General features: G+C 34.2%; 1 protein-coding gene across 1 annotated transcript in view; it reads left to right on the plus strand.

The window, feature by feature from the left end:
- Window positions 1-678: 678 nt before the first annotated feature.
- Window positions 679-12,519, plus strand: part of LOC145663986 (KICSTOR complex protein kaptin-like) — a 48,234-nt gene continuing 36,393 nt past the window's right edge. Inside the window, exons 1-3 of the mRNA XM_081730253.1 lie at window positions 679-812; window positions 6,539-6,775; window positions 11,879-11,961. Of these exons, the coding sequence (XP_081586379.1) occupies window positions 6,562-6,775; window positions 11,879-11,961 (297 nt within the window). The 5' untranslated portion in view covers window positions 679-812; window positions 6,539-6,561. The remainder of the gene's footprint in view (window positions 813-6,538; window positions 6,776-11,878; window positions 11,962-12,519) is intronic.

The raw sequence follows: 12,519 nt of genomic DNA on the forward strand, positions 1-12,519 counted from the left end.
CTCTATTTTCTACTTAATTAGGCCTACTACTTGTCAAAGTCTAGATTTTAATACCTCTTCATACCCATCATACGTTTTTCTAAAGCAAAATGAAATATATCTCAGATATTTTCAGCCATAGTGGAAAAAAGTAAGAAGGAGATACCCTTTCACCAAAATTTCGTTTACCGATATTTCTGTGCTGCAAAATATCCTGCATCGAAAGTTTCAGCAGAGGAGAGGGGTAGTATTCTTTTGTTTGACCAAATCTGTTTTCAACTTTATTTTATTCAGGTTTATTTTCCTTTGTAATTAAATCAGTTAACCTATAAATGTAATTAATTATCATTATTGTATTCTTTATTGCATTAATTATCTAACAATGCAAATATATTGTTAGGTGAGCTTGTCCGGTGAGCTTAATCCCGGTAAGCTTATTTTCGGTGAGCTTAATGCCGGTAAGCTTATGTCCGTGACCCGAAAATGCTACCCGGCCTACTCACTGAAGCCACCACTGGGCAATAAGTAAAAGAAAATTTTATTTGATGGACTATTCTTAATCTGCACCTCGAATTATTCTTAATCTGTACAAATATATGGATTCATTATGGGTTCAGGAAACTTTGCGAAAGATATACTTACCACAAAAGGCATTCTATGTCATTTAATATGTTACATTGGATTGTTGTTGAAGTTTGTTGTAAGTATCCCAGAAAAAAATATATCTCCCAATTTACAATCTGTAACGCTAGATGAAAGTTCATTCACACCGTGGTTGTTTACGGTACGAATGCAGTACGACGGTGCAAGGGCTGTTTTGTGTGATTAAAGTGGTAATTTAAATTTATGATTGCACTATAAATTAGTAGGATTAAATGTTACAAATAGTAGACGTTGTATTACAGTAGAATTGTATACTTTTGTTAGAAGTACGTTTGCTGTCGTATACAATTATTTACATTTGGAGGCTTTACACGCTTCTAAAATACGGTGTATCTCCAAGAATAAGTCTTGAAGTCGATCAGTAATAGTATGATCACGGTATAATATTATGTTCATTTGTTGATATATTTGGCATATATTATATAAGAACCACTTAACGTTACACTGCTATAAAATGGGCACTAATTTTTCTACATGCCGAGTGTAAGAAACTGTACAAGGGTTTACATATTTCAAAAGGTGTTTTACCACATGCAGTCTGATTATAGCGCGGACAGGCATTACTCGAGCAAACGGTTCTACCAAATTTTTACATATTTATTACATTTTCAAGTTCGGTTGGAGCTCCGCCTTCACTCGCTGACGCTCCCTCGGAATACTATGTGAATTGAATATTAAGCTTTCGTACAAAAAGGAACCAACTTAGCTGGTAGTCTATATGGAGGGACCTTCCCGCTCTGTATTTCTTCTAGGAGAGCATACACAAAATGAGGACCTCCATTACAACTTTTAGATTGACTTCAGGAGGACTCAGTATAATACAGTGTAGGCGTATGGCATAAAAACCACAGTGCATGTAAACACAAAGCGATTTGTGGTAGGCGGCCTATAAAAAGCACGAATGCTATCTAACCGAGTCAGGGAAGGAGCGCTGCAGGGAGGCCCGAGCGTTAGCGGGTGGGTGCATCCTTAGGGTGCAGGCGCGTAAGCGACGGGGGTATATGCGAAAACGAGAAAAGTGGAAGAGCGCACTTATAATACTTCCGCTATTATTGAAATTTCTGGTTCCAAAGTTGGGCGTCCGTTTTCAGCAAGATTTTTAAAATTTACAGGAAAGATATGTGATCGTTTGTTTGCTTGATAATATATAAGAGTCTCGAAAAATCTGTTTACTTGTTATATATAAGCGGGTGTAAACGTGGGACTATACGGCGAGCGGAGTGAACTACTTGGCGCAAGGTAACAAAACAGTTGCATTGTGGGAAAGAAATGAGCGTTTATGTCATCAACATGACGAATGTATAAGGGCAATGAAGTAACAGTTTTAACATTTGTGAAGCAATACGTTGATCACGAACAAAATCTTTTAAAAGTTTGTGAAGAGCACGGATTAATGAACCTAGTAACAAATTGCAGGAACTATGCAAAGTAGATAACAGCAAAAATACGTGGCGAAAGCGGACGCCCAATTTCGGAATAAATGCCGAAATTTCACTTCAAAATGCTTTTCACTGAGTGTAATTACTATATTCACATTCTCATTCCTTCACGAAAAATGTTTCACATTGTATTTTACCTATAAATTTTTTATTTGGTAGAACCGTCTGCTCAAGTGAACTGGCCGGAGATTAGGAATATGTGAGGAATTTTTGATTAAAATTTTCAGTAAGAGCGGAGAACATATATGTTCTCTGGAAACGTAGGAACACCGTTAAAGAGGTGGTAGTTGTAATCCAAAACTAGCAGAGGTAGGGCATTACTGCTGTATAGTGACCACACGAAAATTGAAAAAAAAAAAATAAATAAATAATAAATAAAAAAAAAGAAAGAAAGAAAGAAATATTTAGTTTCTCCCCAAAAATACTAGTTTGGGGCCTGTGTACGCTTGGTAGTGCTTATTGTTCGAAATACAGTGTGGAAGTATGGCATAAAACACGAAACAACTTACGTTAGGTGGCCATTGAAAGACATGAATGCTATCTAACCGACTCAGGGCAGGAGCGCAGTATGGTTATCCGACCGACAGCAATGGGGTGCGTCCGCCAGGAGCAGGCGCGTCAGCGGTGGTGGGTATACGCATAAACGTGGATAGTGGAAAGCCTCTTTATAGGTTCTGTCACAAAATGCATGGTTTATGTGTTGCACAGCTTTGGGGGGAGACACTAAAAGCCATCCAAAAATTTATCAAAACGTACAAAATTATTTTAGGTTTGGTTAGGTGCCCCTTTTTTTCTGTAGTTTCAGTTTGTTCTACACTTACGACAAACTGCTCCCCTGTTTAGTAGACAATGCCTTTCACACAATTTCAACAACCGATTTTCCTTATTTTCATACAATCGACAAAACTCAAACACTATATGTGACAATATGTGTCTTGTCATTTACGCAGCATTTCCTCACTGCGTTTCCCATAAATCATAACAAGTGTACCTCTCCGCCAAATAGTCCCTTCCGTCTCATATAATGCCGCTTACAACACCAAAAACAACTAACAACAACAAGTATTTTCTTATCTTCAACTATTCTCTTCACCTGATTTTCACTCCTCTTCCTCACAAATCAAAATAAATTTTCCAATCCATCTGGTAAATTTTCTGATTGGTCCGGTGATACAGCAGTTAACCCCAGGGTAGTGCTTGTTTCTCGTGACTCTCTTCCTTTACATGCGTACAAAACTTTCCTTCGCGCCCGGTCCCGAAAGACGCACTATGGTATGGGTCACTGTCTTCGACGGCTTAAACTGGTGTTGATAAAACTTTTACTGATAAGTAACATTCTAGCAAATGCTGGTACTTGTTTTCTTCACAAGTAAGCGTTATAATTGCATATAGATTTGCAGGTATATTATTTATAGCATATAAATGTGTACGCGTATTCTATTTGATAAAATTAAGTAAATCAGCGACATTACGACAAATTTTCTATTAATTTTAATGATACACAAAATCTGGGCATTCTTTGTGCAAGCTTATTGTCTATGGCATATAAGTTTGCAGGCACATTATAAATATATACGGTGGGTACGCTCGGTCGGAAAAGTGTGTAGGCAAGCCATATCTAGTGAGGGTTTCCTCATTCACACGAGGTAAATGCCGGGTTGATACCTCGCATAAAGGTCCCCGGCTGTTTTTTTTCCTTCTCCAATTTCGCGAGCAGTGCGATCGCCAAAGGACGTCATCCCTCATATGTAACAGGTTAACGTGGCTATATATGTCGACAGCTCAGAAATTTAATTCTTAATCGCAATCCTTAAAATATGTATTCGGTTGGTGGGCAGGAGCCAAGAAAATAGTGTCTGTCTAGAAGGTATTAGGAGATAACTAATGAAAGAATTTCAGTTTGTAAACAATTATTTCTGGCTGTGCTCCTCAAGTTTACTTGTTCCAAGTGGGGCATGGCATACACTGAGAAAAGAGGTGTTTAAAATGTGAAGATACTGTTTTCAGAAAGAAATGCGAGTTTCACTGGTGTATAAATTTGTCCTCGTATTCATAATCTGTACGAATTTTGGGCAAGATTAGAGGTGCGGTGGATATAGAATAAATTCAGTTTTGGTGCTTTTTAAAAAAAATTTATTTATTTTTTATTAAGTGTACTGATAAGTTACGTTAATGTTGTTATGCTAGAATAAGGAAAGATTTTCATTACTGGTTTTGAGCTAAACTGCTCTAAAAATAAAGCCCTTCTCTGTATGACACACTGACATTATAGTATTGTTGATTGTAGTTTCGCCAATGAGAGCATTGACACACATTTAAACTTTTGTATCCGCTAATTGATTTATGAAAGATTGCAAAGGCATCCTCCACCTAAGAAAATTTGTTAAGAAATTCAAGTATTGTTTATATTTAAGTTTTCTGCTTCTTAAACTTCAGGAGAGGGTGAGAAATAAATAATGAAAGGGTAATTCACAACATGCATTGAAAGTTTGAAATTTATGCATTTTAAACCAAATTATTAAAAATGATAAGTGACAACACTAATTCCATTGATTGTGTCTGTAAGATTTTTACTGGATTGTTTCGTCTGCTTAAACTGTGGCTTTGTTCGTTAGATTAAGATACTCTCATGAAGATCGAATAATTTTACAAACACAGTTTACTCTTTTAATATAAGAGTTTATATTTGGAAAAATACCTCTTGTTGAATTGGTTTGTTCATGTAGTATTTTAGTCAATTTCTTTGTGAAAGAAATGACAGTTTAACATCGTTAGAAACGTGTAGACACCCAACAAAACATGAGAATCTCTGTTAGGCTGTGCTTCTTTTCTTCGTGTAACTAATTCATTTCACGTTAAACTATTTTACATGGTGAAAAGGACCGCGGCTTAAGTGACCCATACCTTTAAGCAAAATCCAGACGCAATCAACGAAATTAGTGTTTCCTTTCCTTTCTGAAGTAACATATCTTACTTGTAAATTTTAATAAAAAGTTCCTTACATATTCCTAATCTCCGTCCTACAATCAGCCTCCGTTTGCTAAAACACCTTTCGGAAATATGTAGACCCATGTAGCTCCTTACACTCGGCATGTAGACAAATTAGTGCCCATTTTATAGCAGTGTAATGATTAGTGGTTCTTACCTACTACATCCCACAAATACATCAACAAATGAACGTAATATCATACTGTCATTTTTAATAACAACATCGATTTGAAATCTGAAATAGTTCTCAAGGAACACATTTTTAAAACTAGTGTAATACCTAAATATATTTGTGTTGCATTTATTGAAGTTTGTTCGTAATAGTTTCAGCTGCTTGTTCTGTAATCTTTTTGAGGTGTTGAAAAGTTTACGAGCTAAGAAGAAAATTTATTTACTTCAGAATATCAACAATCAAAAGCCAAGCAATTTAACAGTGAATATTTTAAAAAGTAAAATTTTGTTTTCTTACATACCTATAACTTAAGAATTTAAAAATATGATTGCAGTTTTGTGAAAAACAGGGCGACAATTAAAATAACGTTATATCATGTAAAGTTCAATGGTTTTGTGGAAACTGCACACTTTAATGGAGGGCATTTCATCATCTGCTTCAGTTGACAATTAAGTATTTGTAAGCTTAGTTGAAATTTAAGTTTTAAAAAGTCGTGTCTAGCACAAGAAAATTTTGTTTACCTAAAAGTTGTAAAATGACCAACGTCTTCAAAGTAGTACAGTTGAAAAAAAAAAAAAAAAAAAAAAAAAAGTGAGACTGACGTAGATAACTAGATTTCCATTCTTAAGCATTGTAGCAAGATATTATTGTAGTGTCTACTTGTACAGTCAGGTACAAAAGTTCTTTCAGTTTGGTAAAAATTTATTTTGGTAATAATGGTCGTATGGTTCGAACGTACAACGGTGGTATGGCTGAAACGTACAGACATTCTTTTTATTTTACTGAAAACTGTACTGAAATTGTCTTTCCATTTTGAAGTTATTTACGAAAATGATTTCATAACGGAAAGAGCTTTTGTTGCTGACTGTACAACCTTATACCGTCTTACAAACTTACTTTACAGCCACAAATAATTTAATTTATTATAGTAAACAGTATTTGATTTGAGTTATTGATGTGAAAACACTGTTATGTATAAAGTATTAATAAATTGATAGAAAATAAGGTATTTAGAATTAGTATTTGCCTTCCATTATTTATGTAAAAATTATAATAAAGCATAATTATCAAAGAAATAAACCATAATGGAAATTCCACTCAGAGTGGAACCAACCGACGTTATCTAAATCTATATTGTTGCTCCGTAGCCTTTAATTCGCCATTGAAAATATTAATTTCCTGAACTTTCAAAAAGAAACAGAGGGAAATATCTAAATACTTTTTTTTTTTTTTTTTAATAGTTACATTTACAAGCAGGAAATCAACCATATATGTATATTTATTGTTATATTTTTAGGTATCATAGGCTAATGCGGCCACATGCCGAATTTGCACAATGTGGTCGATGCCCACTATTTTGTGTTGCCATCGCAAGGAAATGTGTACTCTCTCACCAAGCTGTGCATGTCGGAAGGCATAAACAAAATTCTAGTGGCGTCACTTAGGAGGAAGGTGTTCTCTTTTGAATTCATAGAAGATGCCGAAGGATTTTTGAAACCGGCTGTCAAAGAAGTTCTCTTTACATATATTCCAAGTAAGTCAATTTATTTATATTGTTCAAGGTTCAGCACTTTGGCCATTTTACACTGAAACATGTAACAACAGTAGTAGGCAAAAATAAAATAGTGTGGACCTCTGGCAGTTTCTTCACACCCTCATTGTGTGGTCCAGAAAATTGAGTTATTAACCTTCTCCGTTCTACTTAGTAGTGAAACAAATATTTTTTTTCTCTCTGAAATCCGGTGTTGCCAACAAATTCAAACTGGGCGATAGTTTCCGGCCAGAATAGGAAGGGAGTAAAAGCTGATCAATGTCACTTGAATAAGAAACGGAATGTGCTAAATGTTTTGGCGAAGAAAAAGATGCTTCGTGTTGCTTTGTTATTTGACACTTTCAATAGAAAATCTTTCTTCTTCCATTGAGAAGGAACGAGCCATATGCAAATAGGTTGGTCAGTATGTTTGTTCATTTTCCCGTCCTTTTTCTATATTAAAAGAAAGAAAGAAATACATTTTGGAGTGTGCTTTTTTTAAAGTTATAAACAACAAGAATTCATCTATTGAAAAAAAAATGAGATTTTAATCTACAGGGTGGCCCAAAAATAGGTATACAGTCCCGTACTGATCGGCCCATAGTATTTTATAACATTTAGTTATTATTATTCATATAGGTACTGACTTATTTTCTTTATTATTTGTTCTTAATTTCTTTTCACTTATGCCTTAAACTTGGACAGACCGAAGCAAATAAATTCATTACCTTAATAAATTAAAATGTCATACTTGATCAATATAGGTCTGTATACCTACTTTTGGGCCACCCTGTGTATAAAAGACTCTTCAGTTCTGGTGAAATAGTGTCTAAAATATATGATGATGACATAACTAACGTTCTCATTTACATAACAGATAAGACAACAAGAGATCAACAAATCGGCAAATAATGTACTTTAATTGCATTATTGATACTACTAAACTAGGTTACTTCCGAAAAGACTCTAGTTCAGGTCATACTTCTGAAATTAATCTCATATCATTAATTCTTACAAGTTGTGTACACCTTCCATACGTATCGCCGTTACCATTTAGAATTAACACTATCTCCAATCTCAGTACTCTTTTAGTACAATTCTTTACACCAAATTACGAATGGAACTCTAACGTTCTTTCAGGCACTTTCTATATTCGTTTCTTCCACAAAAGCATTCATCTCATATCACAACTTCGTAACCATTAAACAACAACATTCTTCATTTAAAATCAATAATTATTCATTTGTCCTTTTCAACAAATAAATTCAGTGGCACTCTAAACAAGGTCTTTCTTGCCATTGCACATTTTCGACACACTTATTGTTTATTTCTAGCACCTACAATTATGTTAATTTTTGTAATATTACACCAGCGCACGGGCCGTTCTAATTAATTTTCTCTCATGACACCGGAAAAACATTGTGTAGTACATTAATAATTGTTAAAATTTACTCTTTCTCTTCCGAATTCTATAAAGATAGGAAAGATGCATTGTGTACAGATCACGGTTGCTGGAAAAGTAGTCTGAAAATGAAAGAGAGAAACTAAGAGAATTTTGTCCTAAGCCCACGTGTGAGTGTTGGCAAAAGTAGGGAAGAGAAGAAGAGAGATGCTGAAAGGACTCTGAAGAAATTGTATTATGATGAAAGTCATAGAGGGTATGACAGAAGGAAGAAGAGGACAGGGAAAGAGAACTTACAATACATATACGTTATTAAAGAGGATAACTTTTGTGGCAGTTGACTTGTATTAGTGATGGCCAGGAGCGCACCCAAGAAGTTCGCCCCACAAGCTCAAAATTTCGTACCTATTTTGAATAATATACGTGTGTTTACACCAGGGCCACATTTACAAGGGACCACTCGGTCCAAATCTTCTCTGAACTTTGGATTTTGGATTTTGGACATCCAACAAAAAAATTCTGGGTGCGCACCTGGCAGTATTATTATTATTATTATTATTATTATTATTATTATTTAATTTTCTAGGAAAAAATCAGAACGTATTGTTTAGGGTTGGTTATTTCTGGACAGTTTTCTGTAAGATGACTTTGGCGATTTTGTCCACATTTCATAAATACATACGGTATTTTATTAATAGCAGTAGAGTGTGGTGTATGCGGTTTTTCTCATTGAGATGAGTCTTTTTTCGGAATGACTTTTTTTTTCTTTCAAGAACGACTCAGGCGATTTTGTTCATAAATAAATATTTGATGATAATATGGCATAATACATTTGTCGTGAAAATATCCACAAGGTATAGTTTGTTCTTGGGAGTGAATCTTTTCGGACGATTTTGTTCGTATTTCGTAAATAAATATTTGATTTGACCTCATAAAATAACTTATTTGTCCTGAGAAAGCTCAGAAGATAGAAGCGAGTTTTTTTTTTTTTTTTTTTCGGGCGAGTTTCTCAAAAACGATATAGTCGATAAATAAATATATCATTAATAACCCTGTGATACAGGTTAAGTAATTTCTCACGAGTAAATCCACAAGATAGTTTACTGTTAGGCTGGGTTTATTTTTAGATTATTTTCTCAAAAAATGATTTTGTTCATATTTTATTAATAACCCTATAATGCTGCTTAAATCACTTCTCAAGAATATCTACAAGGAGTATGTTTTTCTTCCTTTTTACAGTTTCCTCAAGCACGAGTCACGTGATTTTCTAATACAGGGTATCTATCGGTCACGAAAGTAACGAAAGTGTCACGAAATCAGAAGTCAGTCATGAAAGTCAAGAAAAAGCCATAAAATTTAGCTTTCGGGTCACGATTTTTTTTAAATCTGTACAAATTAAAGTATAGACCGGAAAATTTTGCTGTATAAAACGTCAAAATTCGCCACCAAAAATGTCTATTGTCGGCTTTAGAAGCTACCAAATCTCAAGCAAAGCGCGCTTCTATGGCATTCATGAAAATTCGGCCTAATTCGCAACCAAAATCGCTCTTGAGAATGTTACGAAATTTTATGGTTTGGTAAAGAAAAGGTAACGAAAAAAGTTACGAAATTTCATTTTGGAATTTTAGTAGACATCCTGTAATATTTAATTAATAACCTTGTTATACGTCATTTTCCATGGGAAAGTTCACTGTGGGTTATTTCCTTTGAACGAAGGTTTCGGAAAACATAATGTTCATATTTCATGTTTTGGTAATAACTCTAGCATAATATGATTTAGTTTAAGGAATTGGAGCAAGAAAGTTTAGTGCAAAGGCACTCTTCATAAAATTACTGATCTTAAATATCTTTATAAACTACACATGGCCAACTCAGGTCCGAAACGTTACTCTCAGAATTGTAGTTCCGAATTCCATTCAAACAAACACGTAACACACATCTTTTTCATAGGTCGTATATAGTACGACTAGAACATTTTCCCTGAAGGAAATGTGTGTTACGTGTAGTTGAAGGCAGTGGAGTTCACAGTTTGCATTCGTATTCGGTTCCTTTGGACGTGTAGCCTAATGATGACGCATTATTCAGTTTAGTGTTGGAAAATGACAGACATGAATAGACATGCGAATCCCTCGACACTGACAATTAGCTATTAAGGGTCTTCACTACAGCGAAATTAAACTATCGCTAATTTTGGAGTTTTTCTGTAATATCTTCAAAACAAATAAAAATATTCGAAAAGCAGAAACGTAGTGAACTAGACAATACAATTTTGCATGTGATATCTTTACCACAATTCACCTATCTGCTTTTGGTATACCGCTATTTACAGAACCCGCAAAAAATGCAAAATCTATCTACAGTTGCAAATCGAAAGCAGTAGATGAGTTGTGATAACGGTATCACATGCAAAATCTATTGTCTTGTTCACTACGTTTCTGCTTTTCGAATATTTTTATTTGTTTTGAAGATATTACAGAAAAACTCGAAAATTAAGGGTAGTTTAATTTCGCTGTAGTGAATAACCTTAACGTATGAGTAATTAAGAAAGCAGAACAAAGTTTCGACATGATTCTAAGTCTATGTTGCTAGGAATATAAAAATATACTAACTTTTTTATTTTAACAAAATGTACCACATGCTTTCTTTATTAAATACGAATACAGTTGTTGGATTGTACACAATAAAATGAAGCACTCAGTATCTAACAACCAACATTATAAAATACTGCTCAACGGGGTTATAAAATTTTTGCAGTACAGTATTAAAAATTTCCTTTATTCACTTCTCTCCTCCTAAACCTTCAAAACAATCTCGTCCTATTTTTGTTGCAAGTTGACGTTTTTCAGCGGAAATATTGAAGAAACATATACTGAGATAAAATTATTCTGTTATATTTCATCCTCGGTGTGATTTTACTATATGATCAGGTAAGCATTAATGATGACACCATCGATTCCGGTGGAATCAAGTAGTGTTTATAATTATCCCGATAGCATACAAGTGGTAGCATTCCCCGTAACTATTTAGGAAATAGAAGCAAGGTTGTGCTTAACAATGACCGCTCAGCTAATGTATTGTATGAACTGTCGTGAAGGATGGAATATTTACCTACTTCACCCATGAATTATTTCCATTGCAGTTTAATAAGCTTCATGTTATAAATATTAATTTGCAAGAATTGAGTGCATATTTGAATTGTGGGATCTGCATATGGTAACAAGAGGAAATAACTGATTTTATATCACCGACATCAAAAGTGATACAATGTATCACTGTTCAGGAGATTATCTGGATACCGTAGTGTTAAACTCATCGGCACAGAAAGCTGCAGAGTCTGGTTCTTTTTGTAATCCGATCGTGCACTTTTTTTTCTTAACGTTTTGTGTATTTATGTGGGAATTATAGCTTTATGTTCGTTGAAATGTATAGATTATTTGATGTGCGTATGCCGATGATAACTCGGGGAAGGACTTCGTTAGGCGTTCTGCATTCGTTGAAATGTATTAAAGAATTTAATGCGAGGCACCCAGGGAGGCAGTAGCTCAGGAGAGAGACCAGGGGTTTGTCCATGGAACCGAAGAAAAGCGAAAAGAAATAATTTCCATTATTATCATTCTGAGTAAAAGAGTATAATCACGCAAATAAGGTATAATTTGTTGTTGATACAATAAAAATACTAACGAAACACTTTTTTTTTTTTCCAGGTGGAGCTGAAATAATTTCTATTGATGCGTTCAACAAATCAGAGACCAGTAATGACTTTGTAATAGGTATCACAATAATTAAGGTTTGTAGTTTAATATTATGGTTCTAAATCATAATGTATTTCAATTTTGAAGCTCTTTGATTAGATCCATTTGCACAAAGTACAGTCAACTTAACATAAATTTCTTGTCTTCTAGTTTTCCTGAAATGTTGGAGAAATGAAATGAATATGTATTCGCATCTTGATTTCATTGTTGCTTTTCAGTCACCTTGTCGATAAGGACCATTTCACTAGTTTTCTATACATATAGTGCACTAACCATATTATACAGTTTTATCAGTTCTTAATATGCTTACAGCGAAGAAATTTTGTGTATACACAAATAACACGAATTAATCACGCTGTCAGGTGAGTAAAACAAAAGCACAGGTCAACACAACAACCAAATTGAAGCAGGTCACACTTGTTCATTATTTCTACATAACGAATGTGGTTTATCAACGTACTTATATACAGTAAAATGTCGGTGTAACGAACACCAATGTAACGAAATATTCAGAATTGCAAAATTATTTTTATATCCCTTACTTTTTCCGTGTCTAATATGCGTTAAAATATTTAATTTTAACAATTTTCGAA

The sequence above is a fragment of the Thermobia domestica genome, chromosome 11, assembly GCF_964235325.1.
Source record: "Thermobia domestica chromosome 11, izTheDome1.hap1.1, whole genome shotgun sequence".
Lineage (NCBI taxonomy): Eukaryota > Metazoa > Arthropoda > Insecta > Zygentoma > Lepismatidae > Thermobia > Thermobia domestica.